This window comes from Lampetra planeri, chromosome 45, assembly GCF_965212315.1.
Source record: "Lampetra planeri chromosome 45, kcLamPlan1.2.h2, whole genome shotgun sequence".
In the NCBI taxonomy this organism is placed as follows: domain Eukaryota; kingdom Metazoa; phylum Chordata; class Hyperoartia; order Petromyzontiformes; family Petromyzontidae; genus Lampetra; species Lampetra planeri.
This window is the reverse complement of record NC_136151.1, coordinates 6,096,080-6,121,712: the sequence shown is the minus strand read 5'-3', so window position 1 is coordinate 6,121,712 and position 25,633 is coordinate 6,096,080. Positions and strand designations below refer to the sequence as shown.

The window sequence follows — 25,633 nt, the reverse complement described above, 5'->3', positions numbered from 1 at the left end:
ACTTAAATAAAAAGTGCCAATTAGTTACGACTTCAGCACACCGGTGGTGTATTGGAGAGTAAATCCACAACGATGACAATTCGAGTATGACGTATTGCTGGTGATTACAACCAGCTTCATCAGGCAATAGCCAGAATTGTCAAAAGGTAAATGCTGTGGGTTTACTCTCCAACACACAACCGGTGTGCTATAGTAACTAATCTGAATGTTCTGTTTAAGTGACAAACCGTAATTCATTGGCTGTGTCAGGTAGAGGCGGGTTAAACAACACTTTTATATTTACGCGATCTAACCCAAAATGAAAATAAATATTAAGGATAATATTGCTCGCGAAAGCCTACCTATAACAACGTGCAGTTTACGCTGAAAAAACCCAGCCTCACCCTATCTGGTGTAACCTGTCTGTGGGACAAACCATCACCGTGTTCATGGTTACCATGGGGTTTTGTATGAATATATCAATTGCGACTCTTACTCCCTGACACATTGTGTGTGAATGTAACGCCACGTCTACACAGGTGAGCAGGGCTGCCGCAGGGAACATTCCAGGGCGCGTCTCGTGGTGTTTATAATTTAACTGCAGGTGAAGTCAGGTTGTTTGCTTGTTCATCGTGGCTGCTCTGTGATTATTGTTTTACATCTAGCTGCAGTGGATCTGAGATGTTAACTACCTCGCCCGGTATACAGCAGGTCGCGGGTTCGATCCCGACCCTGATGCCTACTGTATATTTGTAGTCTGCGTGTCTCTCTCTCTCATCATCATCCCGGTGTCTCGGAGATGTTAACTACCTCGCCTGGTACACAAGAGGTCGTGGGTTCGATCCCGACCCTGATGCCTGCTGTATATTTGGAGTCTGCATGTCTCTCTCTCATCATCATCACGGTGGCTAGGAGATGTTAACTACCTCGCCTGGTACACAAGAGGTCGTGGGTTCGATCCCGACCCTGATGCCTGCTGTATATTTGGAGTCTGCATGTCTCTCTCTCATCATCATCACGGTGGCTAGGAGATGTTAACTACCTCGCCTGGTACACAAGAGGTCGTGGGTTCGATCCCGACCCCGACGCCTGCTGTATATTTGGAGTCTGCATGTCTCTCTCTCATCATCACGGTGGCTAGGAGATGTTAACTACCTCGCCTGGTATACATGCGGTCGTGGGTTTGATCCCGACCCTGATGCCTGCTGCTGTATATTTGGAGTTTGCATGTCTCTCTCGCCGTGGTCCTGTGGATTTTTCTCTGCTCCCTCTGCTTTCCCCTCGACATTTAGAATCCACATCGCGCGTTTTGAGTTTTTGGCTGTGAAAATGTCCACGGGAAAAGCCACTTCGCTGGGCTTTCATTTGTGGCCAGGTCACCTTTGGGAAAAAGAGCTACGTAGCTCAGTGGACCTTACCTTGTGAAATTTATATTCATATTTTTTTTATAGAATCTGCCAAACTCAGCGAGTCCAAAATTTAAAATGTCAACATTTGACAATAATAGGTGATGAAGACTTGTTTACGTGATGATGATTTTAAACGATGAGCAAGATTTTTTTATGCATATTAGGAAAATGTACAGTGATAGTCATACCGATATTGAGCTTAGACGAACGCCGATGTTTGCTTAGCCAGAGGCTGTTCGCTGTGGTAATGCGTGAGGCCACCCACCCAGGGACCCAGCCAGTCAACCGCACGCCCTCCCAGCCCCCCTTCCTCCAGCCCTCCCACACCGCCCGCTCGCCCACCCTTCACACCATCCCCCTGCCCATCTGTTTCCCCTCTCACCAAATAACCACTCCACTCGCTCACTCAATCTGCACCACCACCCACTCACTCGCTCGTACCTTCGATTAGCACGAGTGGCTATGTACACTGCGAAATAATTTCAACATACATACTCACCCAACCACTCACCCACACACTCACCCACACACCTCCGATTAGCATGGTTGACTACGTACGGTGTGAAAGAAGTTCAACATACATACAACCACCGTCCACCCAGAATAAAACGGTGTGGTTGGAATAAAAAAACTAAAATATATATTGACAGATGAACAGAGGTCGCATGAAGCAAGTAGTTAAAATATTAGTTGATAAAGGTGGAAGACGATTACAGACTGCGAACCTTAAAAAAGGCCTTGCAAGAAAAAAATGGATAAAGACACAGATGGAAAAAAACAAGTTAACCTTTACATCAGAATGTTTGTACAAGGTGCGGTTCCATTGTGCAATGCACACAGCCTGACCCGAGCCGGTCAATCAGCCTGTGGGACAAACCATTATAGCGGTGTCCCGGGTTGCTGCTGCTGGGTTTTGTTTTTACAAATATATCAATTGAGATCGGTCAAAGCTATGTATGTTTGTTGGACTTCTTCCACACTGCACGTAGCCAACCGTGCTAATTGGAAGTGCAGGGGAAGGACAACAAACTACACACAAAAATACGTTTTAGCTATTACACAGTGCGTGACTGTAACGCCACGTCTACACAGGTGAGCCCAGCCGCCGTGTGGAACATTCCAGGGCGTGTCTCGAGGTATTTATAACTTCACTGCAGGTGAAGTCAGTTCATTTCCTTGTTCGTCTCCGCTGTGTGAGCAGCTGCTGCTGCGATAGCTCCTCTGTGAGCCGCGGCGAGCGACTGAGTCCGAGTGAAGCCATGGGCCATGGCGAGCGCGTCTCCCAGTGATTGTGTCGACAGTGAGCTGAGCTGCCCCATCTGCCTGGGCACGTTTGACTGCCCCTCCACGCTGAGCTGCGGACACTCGTTCTGCCTCCGGTGTCTGGACGATGTCTGGGAGAGAGCGAGCAGCTTCAGCTGCCCGCAGTGCCGAGCGGCCTTCCCTGAGCGGCCCCAGATGAAGAGGAACGTGGCGGTCGCCAACCTGGTGGACCAGCTCAGAGTTGGAAAGAGGATGGCCGGAGTTGTCTTCTGTGACGGCTGTGGTGATGGGGAGACTCCTGCAGTGAAGACCTGCCTCAGGTGTGAGATGTCCCTGTGTGAGTCCCACCTGAAGCCTCACATGATTAACCCCAAGTTGAAGGACCATGTCCTGGTGGCTCCCATTTTGAACCTAGAAGAACGAAAATGTGCGGAACACAAGGAGCATCTCCAATTTTACTGTGAACAGGATGGGAGCCTGGTTTGTATGGTCTGCACTGTTGCAGGAGACCACACAGGACACAAGGTCATCACGGTGACAAAAGCTCAACATGCTAAACAGGTGAGAAATCATTTACTGCTGTAATCCACCCTCCTCTCGAGTTACTACAGCTTGTGTCTCTGCATTGTTACTTTGAAAAGTCTGTTTTTTTATTATATGGATTTCAATATAATTGATGATGACGATGGTGATGATAAAGTGAATGTTAAGCACTGCACGTTCACCTGCCTCACACAGGAGGAGCTGAGGCTCAAGAAGATGGAAAGAGAGAAGAATAAAGGGTCGGCAGTGTCACAGACACAGCAGCTCAAGGAAACGTACAAGCACATGCAGGTATAGTTCGAAACACAGTGACAAGTATGCCAGAGTGGACTCGCACATTGTCGCATTTTCTCCGAACGACATTGAGGGCACAACAAACCAGAAGTGATATGCTTCTAAAGGTTCAGTCGGTCTATTTCCCACTCTCACCGACCTTAAGGGATAGTCTCGTGCGATGCTATATGCATCAACCCTACATTTAAATAAACACCTAATTGCAAGAGAAACAACAACACCCCCCAATCTGAATGCGACCATCTAAACGCAACCCGATCCAACATTCTAAAGGCCGTCCATTAAAACGGTTTCCTTGTTCTAACAATGAAACGTTGTGAATAGGGTATTGACACAATATTTAGAGGTCAACGCGTCAGTCAACGCCACATGCCATCACCATCTCGAGCCTTTTACTGGTTCGAAGCATTAGTGCAATTCATGTAATGTACATGCAAAATGTGCATGCATAATGTACGTTGATTACCATATGAATAACCCAATCGGAATTGGATACTCATTGCATTTTATATGCATTCATTAACCCCCCCCCCCCATCACACAAGAAGGGCTCACTAGTGTCGTCATCATATCTACCCCTGTATTTAAGGAACGAAACAGGATTTCTTCACAAATCTGGCTGTTACCTGATGAAGCTAGTTGTAATTATTGGCGAAACGTTGTACTCAGATTGTAAATGTTGTGGACTTGCTTTCCAGCACACCGGTGTGCTTTACTTGTAATGGATTGGCATCTTCTAATTACGTAACAAAGCTTACTAATTATCTGTGTCGGGTGGTGGCGAGTTTAATGACACATTTATATTTACGCGATCTAACCCCAGAAACCTTTATTATGGATGATATTGGTCACGAAAACTTAGGTGTTAAACTGTTGCACTTTATTTTGTGGCCGATTAGAACGCTCTTCCTTCTGATATTAGGAAACCACTGGAGCAAAGTACTTGTAAATCATCTAGATGAGTGGTTCTTAACTTGGGGTGCACACACTCCATGGAGGTGTGAGCTGCCCTTCGTTGGGGTGCGAGACATGCCAGATTTTGTTAGAAGGTAAATCGTCTAAACACAAAGGCGCTCATGAATTATTTAAAAATAAATAAAATCAGAGAACCTAGTTCAGACAAGGAATACCGAGACACCCATGGAGCCAGTCTTGGGGGTGGTGTTCGCTGGCAAGCACCTGGTGGCTGGGTGACCCACGTAACCCGGTGGGATCCAGCCCAAATGGCAATATGACCCCGACCTGTGGGCCCACCATTGGCAAGACGAAGGGTGAGGGGCAGGTGTCATGTCAGTAATACGGGGAGAGGGATGGTCTCAGACAGGCTGGACCTTGGCAATGGACACTTGCTATTGGGGCGTGGAATATCACGTCACTCGGGGAGAAGGAGCCAGAGCTGGTGGAGGAGGTGGAAAGGTACCAACGAGAGAGTCGGTCTCACCTCCACACACAGCATTGGCATTGGAACCAAAATTCTTGATCGGGGGTGGTGTCTTTCCTATTTTGGAGTAACCCCTGGTGAGTGTGGGGATACTCACAAACCCCCGGCTGGGTGCTCTTCAGTTGGAGTTTGTCCCAGTGGAGGAGAGGGTCGCCTCATTGAGACTTCGGGTCTCATAAAGGACAACTCTGACTGTTGTCTGTGCTTATGCATCAAATAGGAGTTCAGAGTATTCGGCTCTCTTGGAAACGGTGAGTGCAGTGCTCGACAGTACTGCCTACCAACACCATCGTCTTACGGGGCCGACTTCAATGGTCACTTGGGAAACGATGGAAATACCTGGAGAGGCATGATTGGGAGGAATGCCCCTTCCTGATCTGAACCTGACTGTGGGATGTTATTGGAATTCTGTGCTAATCACGGAATTTCAATAACAAACACCATGTTCGAACACAAGGATGCTCATAAGTGTACTTAGTACCACAGAACCTTGGGCCGAAGGTCAATGATTGACTTCATAGTTGTATCATCGGACCTAAGGCCGTATGTTCTGGATACTCGGATGAAGAGAAGGGCAGATGTGTCAACTGATCACCACTAGGTAGTAAGTGGGATCCGACACTTGGGGCAACGACATGGAAGGCCCAAATGAATAGTGCGGGTTTTCTGGGAACGTCTGGCAGAAGACCCAGTGCAAAGAGATTTCAACTTCCACCTCTGGGAAACTTCTCCTGCACCCCAGGGGAGGTCGTGGAAATTGAGTCCGAGTGGACAATGTTCAGGACCTCGATTGTGGATGCAGCTGCGAAAAGCTGTAGCCTGAAGGCAGTTGATGCCTGTCCTGGTGGGAACACTTGAATCCACTGGATCCACTGGTGAATACCAGTGGTGAGGGAAGCATCCAAGTTGAATAAAGAGGCTTTCTGAGCTATGCCCAGAAAAAGTTTTCCCAATTGTAATGAGAGGTACCGGCTTGCCAAGAGGGCAGCAGCTGTTGCAGTCCCTGAAGCAAAAGCCCAGGCATGGGAGGTTCCCATTTTTAAAAAAGGGGACCAGAGGGTCTGCTCCAACTACAGAGGAATCACACTCTTCAGCTTGACAAGTAAAGTTTTTGCCTGAGTGCTGGAGATAAGGCTCCAGCCAGGTAGTCGAGCCTCATATTCAGGAGGAACAATATGGATTCCGTCATGGTCGTAAAACAATGGACCAGCTCGTTTTCCTCTCACAAGGCATCAATTTAGCAATAACCACACATACTTGTGGCAAAACATGCGAACAAACATGCTCTGATAATGTTATAATATATGGCTTTGTCTTTGAAACTGATTGTCCTACACCAGAGACAGCCTTCTTTTCTGACCTTGTCTCACCAGTGTTAGACCAGAGAACACCAAAATGTGAAAATAACTTTGCATATATAATTATCAGAGCATATTTGTTTGCATGAATGGGTTGTCACAAGAATGTGTGGCTAATACAAACTTGATGCATTATAAAAGGGATCTATTTGGTGTTTGAACATCCTGACACCTGTTTAATTGACAGAAAGGGTCAAAGTTGTTATTATTTTTCATTCTTTTGATACTGGCAAAAAGGTCCTATAGATACGTTTATACCTAGCCTACTCTAAATGCATTCACATATTAATGAGCCTGTAGCCAGCACTGGCCAATACACGCATCTGACGAGTCAGCTATACCAATAGCCGCCATTTGCCACTAAGTGACAGTGATGACACCAGGGCACCTGTACCAGGCCAGGTGCACTTTGAGGCCACGTGAAGTGTCGGAGGCTCGCTGACAGGTCTCGGGAAACACCCAGGTGCCATGGGATGGCTGACTGAGATGACTGGTAGATGCACCATCTGTACCCCCTACTGTGCCAACTTGCTATATTTTTGCTGCCCGGCGCTCCACTCATTGTTGTAAGTGTCGCTCCACTGTCCTCCATTGTTGCTGGAGGGCGACCGACTACAACTGCCCAGTAGCATCCTTCACGAGCCTCCTCAGCTATACCTCACTACACACAGTTAACCAAATACAACCTGGAGAACATACGAGTGCATTATGTTCATGACACAGAGAGAGACATTTAGATATCGAGACAGACATGTGGAATTACAGATAGACACACAGACACATATAGGTACAGCCAGACACATACAGAAGCATGTGAGTGATTCAACAACTGATGATTGTCCCCTTCTGCATAGGAGTCTCTACGTGGGATGAAAGCGAGGATCAGCCAAGAGTTTGAGCGGAAGAGGCAGCAGCTGAATAAGGAGGAGAGGGAGGCGCTGGAGCATGTGGACGAGGAGGGCCGCTCCGTGCTGTCCCGCATCCAGGCGAACATCGCTCTCTATGAGAACAGAGCACGCGGCCTGGAGCTGGAGATCAACGAGCTGCTAGCGGCCCTCGCAGTGAAGGACCCACTCACCTTCCTGCAGGTGACGAGACGTCTCTGCTTCCATAACTTCACGTAACCCAAGTGGAATGTTAGACCAATCCATTTGGGTGTTTATCAATGTGAGAGGAAAATTAAGTACCCAGATAGAAGACATTCCCTTGCTTTAGCAGATCCTCAAATCATGGAAGTAAGGATTGGTTGATTAAGCAGACGTGTGAAACTCCAAAACCCAGCGATCTGCAAAGTTACCCGGGGATTACAGTAAAGAAAGTTGGTTTGTGAATCTACCTGTTTACACGCTTAAGTGCTATCTCTCACGTATATTGGGGTTTCCGTTTATAATTAATTTACACCCACGTGCAATTTCCTCCTCTTACAATGCAAATGGCCAAACTTCCCAATGCGAGACTGAAAAAAGGGGTTGAGACCCTGGAAGGGCTTCCTTGATCATTACCGGCGCCTAAAACTTAGATTCAAACTCATAAACCCAGTAGTAGGAGGTCGGCGCTCTGACCTATGACCTAGCCAGCCACCACATTATTCTGAACTTGATATAACTATAACATGTTGTTGTGTTTCCTTTTCATTCAAAACGTTATTACTGAGCTAGAAGATTCATGTGTTATGGCCCAGTAGTAGCATGTTTATTATCACTCTTTGCAGAGTTTGCAGGGACAACCCTGATTAACACTGCAGGTGTATTAACATACAGAAGAAAACAAGAAATGATGTTGACGCCCAAAAAGCCTATCCAGTGCAGGACACCCTATTCAATAGTCAGATATTGTTATCCCGTATCGTGATGTCAATCTATCCTGACAACAGGAAATGAGTGTGTGGAAGAAGAGGAGGAGATGTTGGTGATGGAGTGAATATTTTTATTGACATGAGTTGCACAATTGTGTCTTTCAGGATCCCAAGTACGAGGAACTCAGGTCAGTACCAGAGAGACGTGGACCCTCATTAGTCTTTGTATCTCATGCTGTGTGTAGACTGTAGAGATACCTGGACATTGACTATTCTGCGTATCCTGTGCTGTGTATGCAGTGAAACTATAAATCTCACTATACTATGTTAGAATCTACGGGTGGGAGATGGGTAAAGATAATTGACGTCATCACCTCACGGGAGATGAACGTTCATGCCAGCACACGGATGAAAAATTACAGAATGTGTATGTATGTTGATCTTCTTTCGCACCGTATGTAACCAACCGTGCAAAACTGAAACCTTTAATTGTAGGTGCGTGGGAAAGACGACAAACTAAACACACAAAACTGAACATTTGGAAGCACCCTTGTTTCTGCCATCTACCACCCAATTGGTAATGCGACGGTCATCAATGTATATCAGCCCCTGAAATACGAAATGGCCATCACCACCTCTGCCAGCAACCACTCACCCGGCTATCGATGTGGGGTGACTTCAACAGCCACCACACTCAGGAAATGATTAAGCCGGAGAGTCAAGAAATGCTCATCGGCACAAGACACTTTCCTTTCGTGTGACCCTAAACAACCTGGCAGGATTCACTCAGCACGATGGATAAAGAACAAAAACCCCGAATTATGCTTCTTGTCAGCTCCACTCATTGTTTCACAAACAATTATTGGCAATTTTCAGAAGAGCCAACACGGGCCAGCAATCACGATCAGTGGACAACTGATACCAGTCATAACCTCAACACGACGGCTGCATTGAAAGCCAACTGAAGCCCGGGCTATGAACAATAAACCGAAGGTGTTTTGAATAACCTGCAGCCAAAGCTTGGGAATTTCAATATATTGAAAACAATTAAGACATATGCGAGAGGAAAAAATCCTGATAGGGCATCGGAAAAGCTATATTGCATGTTGGCAACCAAAACCAGAGCAATTCTTGAAAGAGTTAATCAGAACTACATCATGGGACCTCCTTTGTCAGTCCCAAAATATGATAATAGGGTTTTCCCCTTTTTTATAATAACAAAACAGGTGTTAAGATGTTAAAACACAAAACTGAAACCTTTAACAAGGAATCATGTCTGCATTAACCACAATGCTTGTGGTCAGAATGCAAACAAAAAACATACTCTGATAATATATGCATTGTCCTTGAAACTGATTGGTCCACACCAGAGACAGCTTTCTTTTGAGCCTCGTTTCAAACGGTGTTAGACCAGAGGACGCCTTAACACCTATTTTGTTGTAAGAAAAAAGGGGAAAACCCTATTATCTTAATCAGAACTGGTGACCGAGATAAGGGCACCACACTGCCAGAGTTCCTGAACTTTGCACAACGAAAATGATGGGAAGACATCACGGCAAACGTGGACTTCACTCACTCCAGCTGCAAAGCCTGGAAGCTCCTAAACCTAGGTGCCTCAAAACAGACAGCACATACCTCCAAACATTGCAGCAAATCCAGTGCCTTCCTACAAGCTGACCTGCTCAAAGGCACCAATCGACGATCTCATCAAATAAGCTGTCTGGAAACAACTCACCATCTCCATGCATCAACTACCACATGCAACAGATCTAATTAGGCCGTACACTGCAGCTGAAGTGGAAGCATCCTTTAGGACTGCAAAGTCCAACAAGGCACAAGGATATGGATGGCCTTTGTCCTGCATTCCTAAATAACCTGGGACTATATGGACAACAATGGCTGGCAAACCTCTTCACCGTCATGCACAGGACATGCATAATCCAAAACAAGGGATGCCAACGTCATCGCCATTCTGAAAACCCGGAAAGCCTCAAGACTTTCCCTCCAGTTTTTTTTTGGGTTAGATCGCTTAAATATATAAATGTGTCATTTAAACCCGCCACCACCTGACACAGCCAACTAGTAAGGGTTGCCATGTAAACAGAACATGCCAATTCGTCACTAGTACAGCACACCGGTATGTTGGAGAGCCAAGCGACAATATTTACAATCTGAGAATGACGTTTCGCCAGTAATTACAACTAGCTTCTTTAGGCGAAAGCCAGATTTGTGGAGAAGTCTAACTGTTTCATTCCTCATATAGAGGCGTAGATGTGGTGGCATTTGTGTAAAGAGTGGAGAGGTGTCCATACCTGAGCAGTGTGCTTATGACCAGCTCCATTTTGACAGCAAAGGTAGCACTCCTAATCAGTCGGGTGGCATTTATATTTTCTTCAGCTGCATAACCCTGTGTGTAATCTAACTGGTGTTTCGCTCTATACGAAGCTTCTGGTCTTCTCGGCTACGGTCATGCCCTCCATTTTCTATGCTTGTGTAATGCGAGTGTAAATGGGGTAGTTGCTGGGCTCTGGTCCAATCACACGGCCCGGGGTATTGGGGGGCGGAGCCTGGTCTGCGGGGCGTGTGGGAGGGGCCACCGTTCACCTCGGCTCCAATGGGAGGCGAGGTGAATGGGTGTGGAGCCAGCGGGGTAGTATGGGAAGGACGGATCTGACGATCCGGGAGGGGGGAGTCAGGGTCACGTGGGGGGAATGTATATAAGTGGGAGCCCGGAAGAGATCGGGAGAGTCGGGGAAGTTAAGAGGCTGAGCCACGTTGGGTGGTGAGGAAAGATCCGCGTCTTCGGCCACGTGGCCGAAGGACCTCTGCACGCCGTCGGCCGTCGGCCAGCGGTGTGCGGAGTGCGGGAATAGAGGAGCTAACGGAGGAGCGTGCGCAGCACGCGAGAGAGAGAGAGCGTGCACGGCACGCGAGAGGGAGCGTGAGCGGAACGACTCTGGTCCGAGAGGAGGCCAGTGGGGGTGCGGAGAAGAACCTGAATAAAAGACAAACGGAGACCAGCATCGCCTGACGGAGTCATTTATTACACTTGTAAAGCATGGACCTTTTTGATGGAATGCCTGCCCCAGTTAGAAACATTCAGGCTGTCCTGACGATGATGCATCCTGGGTATAACCATTCTGGATTATGTGAGGAACTCACAAATCCTTGAAAGATCTGGGCAGAGTCCCATCGGTGAACTCCTCAAGGCAAGGCTGCGTTGGCTGGGGCATGTAGGTTGTATGCTGAGCCACCGCATGCCCAAACGGGCGTGGCACAGGATAGAGAAGAGATGGACTAATGTGGTACAGGAGAATATGGAGATGAGTGGTATTAACGGTGTCTGGTTCCAGTGGTGTTAAGATCGGCCTCTGTGCAGGAGAATCATGAGGGACGCTACTCGGCAGTCCAACAACAATGGAGAGCAGAGGATCGGCGCTCACAACAACGAATAGAACGCCGGTGGATAAAACACAGCAAGTCGGCACAGTCGAGGACTCAGGTGGGGTTATCTGCCAGTTCTCTTAGTCACCCATGGCACCAGCTAGGTCTGTCCTGCGCCCTTCTGCCAGCGAGTCTTGGATACTTCACGTGGCCTCAAAGTGCACCCAGCCTGGCACAGGCATCGTGGGGACATCACCACATAGTGGCCAATGTCGGCTATTGTTATTATGGAGAGACCTTGCCCCGCACTGTTCAGTGTGCTCTGTTTAGTGTGTAGAGAGACCTGGGCCTGTATTGTTCTGTGTACCCTGTGTTGTGTGTAGAGAGACCTGGGCATGCATTGTACTGTGTGCCCTGTGTTGTGGGTGCAGAGAGACCTGAGCCTTGTTGTGTCTATACCCCTTTTTTAAATTAATATTAAGAATAATTCTGCCAACATATATAATATTTTTTTAATAGACACGGGGCAACTTGGGAGCGAACAAAGATTAACAAAACCCGTTTTCCAACTAGCGTGCACACCTCGCTTCAAAGGCCAGAAGGCAGGAAAGAGACAGCCATCAAATGTCATAAATTCCACACAAAAGAAAAGGGGAGGGGGGGGTCGCAAGAAGGTGTTAAAGTAACACCTACACTTCCAAAAGCCCCCCCACGACACAAGGACAGGCACCACGAAGAACATATATAATTATACTCTTAACAAAAAAAATAGCATTGACAACAAGAAAGCACAGACGGGTTTTGGAACCATATTATACGAAGTTACCAACTTAACCATGAAGATTAAGCAAACATTATCTATCCTCGCTCCAATTGGAAACCAGACTACAGTCTGCACCAGGGTCGCGATTCATCATTTGTTAATTAAATACGGACATTATTTACCCTCAATAATTTCTACGCCGCCGGGCCGAAGCATCAAATAATAATTATGGCAGTCGGGGTCGCTCCTAAGCAAACAACAAAAAATCTAATTCCCTAGCCGGGATATCAGATAAAATAATCACAGGAAGTCAAATAATAAGTACGAAATTAGAGTGGATCTCCTAGGAAAGTTAAGGGCGGAGAAGTCTATCATAATTAACCAACAGGCAACACTCCAGGGAAAGCGAGCAGCTCACAGCCGTCTTTGTCTTCCCGAGAGAAACGGCCACAGAGCAGGCACAAGCCAGGAAATGTCCCCATAAAAGTTTGTGGCGAGCGGGCGATGGCTCGAGAAAGGGAAGCAAATGCTTCTATAAAAAAAACACACGCGCAGTGTGCTCTAACGGCGGAGCACAGCCGTCTTTGTCTCCCCGCAGCACGGACAGCAAGATTTGCGCACAAGAGCAAATAACATCTCCCCATAAAGAAATCAAACCACGACGGAAATACCGTGAACACGGCTACTTACAATCAAATCACAATAATACTAAGCAGCAAAGTGAGTCGTTTTAACATCCAAACCAAACGAAGCGGTGTGAGACAAAGGATAAACGCCAAGAGCGGGGGAGGGGATTTTAGAGCTCGCTTAACGCGTAGGCTTTCGCGACCAATATTATTCATAATCAAAAACGTGGATTATGATTTTGCCACCTCGGTGCGAACTCGAATCGTCGGTCTGGTTTAGTTTGATGACTCATGTGACGCCGGTTCGCGAGGAAGCCCCCATCCCTCCTTCCAGAATTATTGCGGGCAGCTGGGTCTTTGAAGCACACACGACACACACACACGGACGGACACACACACGACACACGGACGCAGATGTGTCCACACACAACAAATAGTTATATGGTTCAGGCCCTTGAACAACTCGGAAAACCGAGTGGATTTTCTCGATATAAGCTGAGGCAAAATCCATTCAACTCAGATCACCAGGGCTCAGGGCCCCCACATCTCTTCTCGTCGCCGACAACGAAGAAGCTTTTCCGTCATCCAGAATGACGATGTTCGCGGGGTACCAACGTGCATCGACAAGCTGAGGTCTGCACCACCTAAGAAGAATCGCCACACTGAGCCGCCGAGCTGCGAGTGAAGCTGACGGAGATTCCAGCTATCATTCTCGTGAGAGAACCGACTCGTCATTTAGCAGTGGAGAGAGAGAGTCAGAGCCTTCCGAACGAGAGGCATCAGCGAGTGCCCGTATGAAGCTGGCAGCTGCACGAACAAAGGAAAGCACGCAGAAGAGAGAGTGACGAGCGACAACGAGCGAGCAACCTGGAGAAAAGGGCGGAAATCGCCAAACGACCAAGCGAGCAAAACAGAGAGCACGAAGCAGTGGAGAAAGCCTGATCGACCGCCGCGAGGAAGAGGACAGCGCCATCGAATGCGCCGTGTGTCTAATACGCACACACAGATCAACCAGCACCAACGAGAACCGACTCGTCATCCAGCAGTGGGGAGAACGGCACCGCGCCGTCAGAGTCACACAGTACGGGTGCTGCGACAAGCGCCGCCAAGAGCCGCAGCACGGACCCAGCGGGCAAGCCTCTCCGCGAGCCAAAGCTCATCATCTCCCAGCGGAGAAAGTCGCGGCTGCAACCCGCACGGGCGAGAGGAATCTGCGAACCAGGGTCATATCACCTCCCCCACTCACAACCTCCAGGAAGCAACAACAACAACCGCCATTCGCCACTAAGTGGCGGTGACGTCACCACGACGCTTGTGCCAGGCCATGTGCACCCTGAGGCCACGTGAAGTGTCGAACGCCCGCTGGCAGGAGGTCACGGGGCAGACCCAGGTGCCACGGGTCGACTGACCGAGATGACCGAGATGACTGGCTGATCCACCACCTGTGCCCCCTACTGTGCCAACTTGCTGTGCTTTAGCCACCCGGCGCTCCGCTCGTTGTTGTGAGCGTCGCTCCTCCGCCCTCCGTTGTTGTTGGAGGGCGACTGCCTCCAACTGCCCAGTAGCGTCCTTCACGAGCCTCCTCCACTGAGGCCGATCTTGACACCGCTGGTACCAGTCATCGGCAAGTCCACTCAGCTCCACGTCCTCCTGTACCACATCACTCCATCTCTTCTCTAGCCCGTGCCGCGCCCGTTTAGCCCCCTCGATCCGGCCGAACAAAAGCTGTTTAGGCATGCGGTGGCTGGGCATGCGGGCTACATGACCCAGCCAACGCAGCCTTGCCTGCCGGAGGAGCTCACTGATGGGACTTTGCCCAGATCTTTCAAGGACTTGTGAGCTCCTCACACAATCCAGCCTGGTTAAACCCAGGATGGATCGTAGGCAGGCCAGCCTAAATGTTTCCAACCGGCGAAGATGCTCCACTAGGGGGGTCCACGTTTCGCAAGCGTAGAGAAGGGAGGGAATGACCGTGGCCGAGAAGACCTGAAGCTTCGTGCGGAGCGACAGACCAGGTAGCTTCCACACAGCGTTACGCAACCGATGAAAAGATATTGCCGCTCGACTGATTCGGAGTGAGACCTCTGCTGATAAACTGGAGCCGGTCATAAGCACACTGCCCAGGTATGGGAAACTCTCCACTCTCTCCACAACTGCCCCATCACCGATTGGGAGTTGTGGGGGTGGAGTGCCCGATGGTACAAAATACCCAGGCAGGTGCTTAGTTTTGGTGGGGCTGATGGTAAGGCCCCACCTCTTGGTGGCACACTCCAGTCTCAGCAGCAGCGTCTCCAACTCCTCTTCTGAATGAGCAGCTATTACCAAATCATCGGCATACATAACGTGGTTGACCAATAGGGAGCCATCCCTTGATCGCACCCGGGCGTCGATCAGCCTCCCATTATATCTGTACCAAATGGTAATTCCCCCGGTACAGCTTTTGAAGGCTTCACGAACTACGCAGTCGAAATAGATGTTAAATAATGTGGGAGCCAGAGGACATCCCTGTCGCACCCCAAGGTGTACAGGGAAAGGCTCCGACTCCCGGCCACGTAGTTTTACCCGGGCCCGCTCACCATCATGAAGGTCCTTAATGATCGTGAGCAGAGGGTCAGGGACTCCGAAAGCACGAAGAACAACCCAGAGCCCAGTCCTACTGATGGTATCATAGGCCTTGACCAGGTCAATAAAGCAGAGATGTAGGTCTTTTTGAAATTCCCTACACCTCTGCTGGAGCAGACGGACAGAAAATATGGCATCTGTGCAGGACCGCCCTTTCCTGAAACCGCATTGGGGCTCCGCAAGCCTCTCCTCAGCGTGCCTAGCAAGGCGATGTTGAATAATCCTTGCCAGGACCTTACCCGGCACACTGAGGAGTGAGATGCCCCTGTAGTTGTTACAGTCGGTACGGCCCCCCTTCTTAAAGAGGGGGACCACCAGGGCATCCTTCCAGTCCTGCGGAACCCGTCCAGTGGTCCAGACTGTTGTTATGATGTCATATAGGGCAGTCTGTGCACAAACGCCACCCTCCCTCAGCATTTCGCTTGGGAGATCATCTCTGCCCGGTGCCTTCCCTGGTCTCAGACTCCGGATCGCCCTCAGTACTTCCTCAACAGCTGGCACCTCAGCCAGCCACTCACAGGGGGTGACCTCTTCCAATATTTGAGGCACCGCAGCCTCAGCAGGGTTATCCCCACTTTGTGCCATGATGTTTTCCTGGCTGAGAGATTTTCCCTCCCCCAGGACCTCGCAGAAATGCTCAGCAAATCTGCAAACCTGTTCCTGGGGGTCGGAGATTGGATCACCGTTTTTTCCTCTAATGATGGTAATAGGTGTGGCGCTGCAGGTTACTTTTTTGATGGAATTAAATAGTGATTTGTGATCGCGGGCCACTGAGGCAGACTCCATCTCCTCAGCAACCCGCGACCACCACCCATCCTTACAGCGTCTTACGGCTCTCCGAACCTCCGAGCGAAGGCTGCGGTAAACCTCCTCATTCTCCGACGTGGGATGCTGTAGGCGATGAGAGTGGGCCTGTCGCTTTTTCTCAATTAACCTGAACACCTCCTCTGTCAGCCAGGGTTTCTGGGGAGGTCTGGACCGCGTACCCAAAGCAGCCATTGCAGCTGCATGAGTCACAGTCTTAAACCTCGCCCATTTACCCTCGACATCAGGTGGAGTGGGGGACGATGCCAACCCCAGCTGCAAGCAATGATGAAATTCTCGCTTGCAACTTTCATCAGCTAGCTGAGACCAGGCCACTTTTGGTTGGAATGGGGTCCTGGGTGTACACCCACCACCGGAGTGGAAGAATGGCAGGCGCATCTTACAGATGACTAGTCGATGGTCAGAGGTCAGATCAGCTCCACGGTAGGTCCTGGTGTCAAGGACATGGGCTCGCATCCGCTGGTCCGTCACTATGTAGTCCAGCAGATGTTCTTGCTTGGACCCGGCATGTATCCATGATGTTGTGTGGATGCGCCGATGCCGGAAGAGCGTGTTGGTAATTACAAGCCCATGGGCTGCACAAAAATCTAGCAGCCTTCTACCGTTATTATTGAGCTGATCTGGCCCATGCCTTCCAATCACTCCAGACCAGGTGCCAGCATCATGACCAACTCGGGCATTGAAGTCACCCAACAAGATGACTCTGTCCCGAGTGGCCACTTTAGCCAGCACCTGTGACAGGAGGTCATAGAAAGCGTCTGACTCATCGGCTTTGCCTGCATCCCTCCACGGATGTTCGTCTTCGGTGGGGGCATAAGTAACCACGACCACCACTCCTCGCCTCTGGTTGATGGGAAGGCGAGCCCAAAGTATCCTGGGGCTTACAGCTTCCCACACCTCACCGCCACGCTCCCACGCCCCCTTCATTCTTTTGTTCAGAAGAAGAGCCACACCCTGTTGTTTGGCATTCTCCTGCCCCGAGTAGAGGACTGTCCACCCCTCATGGTGGCAGGAGCCAGAACCGGTCCACCGGACCTCCTGAATGCCACAGAGATCCAGGCGGTACCGGTCCAGCTCCCGACAGAGGAGTGGCAGCCTCTCCTCCGCAGTGAGCGTTCGAACATTCCACGTGGCCATCCGCAATGGTTTTTCGTTGTTTCTGGAGGAGCCCCGAGGGTGAAAATTCAATCTCCTGGCTCCGCCAAATGGGGTTTGGCCAGGAGACGTCATAAAAGCCTGACCCCCCGGGGCCTCCGGCACAAGCTTATTAATTACAGGTTTATGTTTAATTCGTAGTTTAGTGGTGGTTAATTGAAGGTGGAGGGGTTACCAGCCCCTCGCACCCGTCCAGAGCCCCCGTTTAGCCACTGTGGTGGTCACAGACGCCATGAGGGGAGAGGCCAATGGGCACATACACACACACGCACACACCTACTTCCCGCGGGGCATTCAAGAATTTATCCAAGAGACAATCCACCTCTCTCACAATGGGACCAACCCTAGACAATCATCAGAAGACTAATTATAAAGTTTGAACACCAGCTGGCCGTAAGGAATCGTGGCCCTCTGAGTAATTAAGAATCCGTCGGTTATAAGAGTGTGAAGTTTTTCTTGCCTTTTTCGTTTCTCTGATCGCATAAACGACCAATAGATTCGTCAATGCAAACTAAAACCCTCGAAATCCTCATTGCGAATCGACACGTTACAGAGAGAGAATATCGTGTCAAACCTGTTTCTTTGTCATAGAGTCTGGCCGAAGAATTAATCAAAGCAGAGCCGATACGCGCTCACACAAACACACGCCCTCAACCACCATTGTCTCAAACATTTAATTAACAGATATAATCTTGCCAACGAATCGATTGACGTATGCTTCGCCTTCGGGGTACAATAAGTGCTTTATTGCCGTCATATGAATATCGTCGCATGCTTGTTTTAAAACTCGGCCAGTCGCCGATTGTGCTCGATACATGGGATAACTAATGAGATGTCTGGTGGAAAAGTAGAAATTACGGTTGTTAGAAGAATGTTAGCCTTCAGTTTAGTTAATTGCATAATCTCGCCAATGAATCGATTGACGTATACTTTGCCTTTGCATGTTAGAGTATCACATGTTTGTTTAGAATAAAATTGTTAACACAGAAGTATCTCGAGTGTTTCTTTCCAAGTCCATGCAAAACTGTCTTATTCATAAGAACTGTAACCTGCGATGATAAAATAATTTGGAGACCTAACATAACATAAACACACTAAGATAATCAGTAAATGTTCAATCAAAGATAATCGTTTTAACCCGATTGATACAACTCTGGATAACGAAGCTAAGCCTAATTATCATAGCTACACACATTAACATAATCGCAAGCACCCGCATAAATTACTACGATTATCTCCGTGATTATCATAATTTATGCATATAATTACAAACATTAACATAATTTATGCGATTTGCGCATTTTTCGGAATTTTATTAATTTTTATTATTTTTATCAAAATTTCATAATGATAACATATGCAACAGCCTGCATTGTTCTGTATACCCTGTGTTGTGGGTGCAGAAACTCGGTATCTCCGCAGACTCAAGATGACCCTGCTTCCACATTCAGCCAGCAGGAGCTCACAAAGGTCATCACAGCAGGAGGAGTCGAGATGAGACTCCTGGCTCTCCTGTGTATGTATATACATTCACATGTAGCTCAACACACACAGATGAATATAAATCACTATAACACGAGCTCTATTAACACGACACGTGGGTGTGATTGAGGATGCTGTTGAAATTCTTCATGTATGAATTAATTACACGCACACACACACGCTATGGCTAAGATTATTCAGATTCATTATTAGTAATTGAGGCTGCAAGATCCAGACACGCACACCTTGATGATCCTTAGGGTTCAGTGTTAATGCCTGAAGTTCTCAGACTCCAAGGTACCTTTAAGATTCTGTATTAATATTCGTAGGTCTATCAGACAGCCAAAGGCTTAACCTTTGTTGATCTTGTACAACACTACGCGGACAAAAATGTAAATAACTATAGAACGTGTATCAATATACATTAATAAATAGCACACACGCAGACGAGTATAAATCACTATTAAATTATCTCTATTAACACTGCACGTGTGTACGATTGAGTGAGGATGCTGTTGCTATTCTGCGTGAGTGTTTGACACACACGCTATGGCTGATATTATTAGGATTCATTATTAGTGCTTGAGGCAGGGCTGTAACACTGAACCCTGAGGATTCTTAGGGTTCAGTGTTACAGCCTGAAGCTCTCAGAATCAAAGTCAACATTAGGTTTAATTAGACAGCCAGACCAAGGTATAACCTGAATTGCCGTGTAAATCACTACACAGGCAACAACAGGTTAATTACAAAAGAACACGTATCAATAAATACTGATACGTTGATATAGACAGAGATCCCTCGTATGGCCTTAACAGACTGTAAGGGCTGTTAGAGAGCACCTATGAAGGCCGGCACGGCACACGAGGAGTGGGTGGCCAGCACCACGCCCGACCGCCTTTGTCTTCCCAGTGGCGATGTAGTCATCACTACACTATCTCACACACGAGTGTACATCACGACACTATCCCACACACGAGTGTACATCACGACACTACCACACTCACACACGAGTGTACATCACTACACTATCACACACACACACACGAGTGTACATCACTACACTATCACTCACACACACGAGTGTACATCACTACACTATCACACACACACGAGTGTACATCACTACACTATCACACACACACACACGAGTGTACATCGCTATACGATCACACACACACACACACGAGTGTGCATCACTACACTATCACACACACACACGAGTGTACATCACTACACTATCACACACACACACGAGTGTACATCACTACACTATCACACACACACACGAGTATACATCACTACACTATCACACACACACACGAGTGTACATCACTACACTATCACACACACACACACGAGTGTACATCACTACACTATCACTCACACACACGAGTGTACATCACTACACTATCACACACACACGAGTGTACATCACTACACTATCACACACACACACACACGAGTGTACATCACTACACTATCACACACACACACGAGTGTACATCACTACACTATCACACACACACACGAGTGTACATCACTACACTATCACACACACACACACGAGTGTACATCACTACACTATCACACACACACACACGAGTGTACATCACTACAATATCACACACACACGAGTGTACATCACTACACTATCACACACACACACACGAGTGTACATCACTACAATATCACACACACACGAATGTACATCACTACACTATCACACACACACGAGTGTACATCACTACAATATCACACACACACGAGTGTACATCACTACACTATCAATCACACACACGAGTGTACATCACTACACTATCACACACACACACACGTGTACATCACTACAATATCACACACACACGAGTGTACATCACTACACTATCACACACACACACACACAGTGTACATCACTACACTATCACACACTCACACACGAGTGAACATCACTACACTATTACACACACACACACAGTGTACATCACTACACTATCACACACACACAGTGTGCATCACTACACTATCACACACACGAGTGTACATCAATACACTATCACACACACCAACGAGTGTACATCACTACACTATCACACACACGAGTGTACATCACTACACTATCACACACACACACGAGTGTACATCACTACACTATCACACACACACGAGTGTACATCACTACACTATCACACACACACTAGTGTACATCACTACACTATCACACACACGAGTGTACATCACTACACGATCACACACACACGAGTGTACATCACTACACTATCACACACACGAGTGTACATCACTACACTATCACACACACCCACGAGTGTACATCACTACACTATCACACACACCCACGAGTGTACATCACTACACTATCACACACACGAGTGTACATCACTACACTATCACACACACACGAGTGTGCATCACTACACTATCACACACACCCACGAGTGTACATCACTACACTATCACACACACAGAGTGCACATCACTACACTATCACACGCACGAGTGTACATCACTACACTATCACACACACAGAGTGCACATCACTACACTATCACACGCACGAGTGTACATCACTACACTATCACACACACAGAGTGCACATCACTACACTATCACACACACGAGTGTACATCACCACACTATCACACACACAGAGTGCACATCACTACACTATCACACACACACGAGTGTACATTACTACACTATCACACACACGAGTGTACATCACTACATTATCACACACACACGAGTGTACATCACCACACTATCACACACACGAGTGTACATCACTACATTATCACACACACACGAGTGTACATCACTACACTATCACACACACGAGTGTACATCACTACATTATCACACACACACGAGTGTACATCACTACACTATCACACACACGAGTGTACATCACTACACTATCACACACACGAGTGTACATCACTACATTATCACACACACACGAGTGTACATCACTACACTATCACACACACGAGTGTACATCACTACATTATCACACACACACGAGTGTACATCACTACACTATCACACACACGAGTGTACATCACTACACTATCACACACACACACAGTGTACATCACTACACTATCACACACACACACACACAGTGTACATCACTACACTATCACACACTCACACACGAGTGAACATCACTACACTATTACACACACACACACACACAGTGTACATCACTACACTATCACACACACACAGTGTGCATCACTACACTATCACACACACACGAGTGTACATCAATACACTATCACACACACCAACGAGTGTACATCACTACACTATCACACACACGAGTGTACATCACTACACTATCACACACACACACGAGTGTACATCACTACACTATCACACACACACGAGTGTACATCACTACACTATCACACACACACTAGTGTACATCACTACACTATCACACACACGAGTGTACATCACTACACGATCACACACACACGAGTGTACATCACTACACTATCACACACACACGAGTGTGCATCACTACACTATCACACACACCCACGAGTGTACATCACTACACTATCACACACACACGAGTGCACATCACTACACTATCACACGCACGAGTGTACATCACTACACTATCACACACACAGAGTGCACATCACTACACTATCACACACACGAGTGTACATCACTACACTATCACACACACAGAGTGCACATCACTACACTATCACACACACGAGTGTACATCACTACACTATCACACACACAGAGTGCACATCACTACACTATCACACACACACGAGTGTACATTACTACACTATCACACACACGAGTGTACATCACTACATTATCACACACACACGAGTGTACATCACTACACTATCACACACACGAGTGTACATCACTACACTATCACACACACGAGTGTACATCACTACATTATCACACACACACGAGTGTACATCACTACACTATCACACACACGAGTGTACATCACTACATTATCACACACACACGAGTGTACATCACTACACTATCACACACACGAGTGTACATCACTACACTATCACACACACACACAGAGTGTACATCACTACACTATCACACACACGAGTGTACATCACTACATTATCACACACACACGAGTGTACATCACTACACTATCACACACACGAGTGTACATCACTACACCATCACACACACACACAGAGTGTACATCACTACACCATCACACACACACACGAGTGAAAATCACTACACTATCACACACACGAGTGTACATCACTACATTATCACACACACACACGAGTGTACATCACTACACTATCACACACACACGAGTGTACATCACTACACTATCACACACACACACGAGTATACATCACTACACTATCACACACACACACGAGTGTACATCACTACACTATCACACACACGAGTGTACATCACTACACTATCACACACACACACACGAGTGTACATCACTACATTATCACACACACACACGAGTATACATCACTACACTATCACACACACAAACGAGTGTACATCACTCCACTATCACACACACGAGTGTACATCACTACACTATCACACACACACACGAGTGTACATCACTACACTATCACACACACACACGAGTGTACATCACTACACTATCACACACACGAGTGTACATCACTACACTATCACACACACGAGTGTACATCACTACACTATCACACACACGAGTGTACATCACTACACTATCACACACAAACACGAGTGTACATCACTACACTATCACACACACACGAGTGTACATCACTACACTATCACACACAGTGTACATCACTACACTATCACACACAGTGTACATCACTACACTATCACACACAAACACGAGTGTACATCACTACACCATCACACACACACACGAGTGTACATCACTACACTATCACACACACACGAGTGTACATCACTACACTATCACACACACACGAGTGTACATCACTACACTATCACACACAAACTCACACACGAGTGAACATCACTACACTATCACACACAAACACGAGTGTACATCACTACACCATCACACACACACACGAGTGTACATCACTACACTATCACACACACACGAGTGTACATCACTACACTATCAAACACACACACGAGTGTACATCACTACATTATCACACACACACACGAGTATACATCACTACACTATCACACACACAAACGAGTGTACATCACTACACTATCACACACACAAACGAGTGTACATCACTCCACTATCACACACACAGAGTGCACATCACTACACTATCACACACACAGAGTGCACATCACTACACTATCACACACACACGAGTGTACATCACTACACTATCACACACACCCACGAGTGTACATCACTACACTATCACACACACGAGTGTACATCACTACACTATCACACACACACACGAGTGTACATCACTACACTATCACACACACACTAGTGTACATCACTACACTATCACACACACACGAGTGTACATCACTACACTATCACACACACACTAGTGTACATCACTACACTATCACACACACGAGTGTACATCACTACACGATCACACACACAAGAGTGTACATCACTACACTATCACACACACACACACGAGTGTACATCACTACACTATCACACACGCACGAGTGTACATCACTACACTATCACACACACACACGAGTGTACATCACTACACTATCACACACGCACGAGTGTACATCACTACACTATCACACACACACACGAGTGTACATCACTACACTATCACACACGCACGAGTGTACATCACTACACTATCACACACAGTGTACATCACTACACTATCACACACACCCACGAGTGTACATCACTACACTATCACACACACACGAGTGTACATCACTACACTATCACACACACGAGTGTACATCACTACACTATCACACACACACGAGGGTGCATCACTACACTATCACACACACGAGTGTACATCACTACACTATCACACACACCCACGAGTGTACATCACTACACTATCACACACACGAGTGTACATCACTACATTATCACACACACACGAGTGTACATCACTACACTATCACACACACACACGAGTGTACATCACTACACTATCACACACACAGAGTGCACATCACTACACTATCACACACACGAGTGTACATCACTACACTATCACACACACGAGTGTACATCACTACACTATCACACACAGTGTACATCACTACACTATCACACACACACACGAGTGTACATCACTACACTATCACACACACACACGAGTGTACATCACTACACTATCACACACACGAGTGTACATCACTACACTATCACTCACACGAGTGTACATCACTACACTATCACACACACACACGAGTGTACATCACTACACTATCACACACACGAGTGTACATCACTACACTATCACACACACGAGTGTACATCACTACACTATCACACACACACACGAGTGTACATCACTACACTATCACACACACACACGAGTGTACATCACTACACTATCACACACAGTGTACATCACTACACTATCACACACACACGAGTGTACATCACTACACTATAACTCACACACACAAGTGTACATCACTACACTATGACACACAGTGTACATCACTACACTATCACACACACGAG

General features: G+C 47.3%; 1 protein-coding gene across 1 annotated transcript in view; it reads left to right on the top strand.

The window, feature by feature from the left end:
• Nucleotides 1–2,557: 2,557 nt before the first annotated feature.
• The window catches only part of LOC144733068 (zinc-binding protein A33-like), a 59,697-nt gene continuing 36,621 nt past the window's right edge, over nucleotides 2,558–25,633 (top strand). The window contains exons 1-5 of the mRNA XM_078614806.1: nucleotides 2,558–3,212; nucleotides 3,390–3,485; nucleotides 7,142–7,375; nucleotides 8,248–8,270; nucleotides 18,861–18,973. Coding sequence (XP_078470932.1) covers nucleotides 2,655–3,212; nucleotides 3,390–3,485; nucleotides 7,142–7,375; nucleotides 8,248–8,270; nucleotides 18,861–18,973 — 1,024 coding nt within the window. The 5' untranslated portion in view covers nucleotides 2,558–2,654. The remainder of the gene's footprint in view (nucleotides 3,213–3,389; nucleotides 3,486–7,141; nucleotides 7,376–8,247; nucleotides 8,271–18,860; nucleotides 18,974–25,633) is intronic.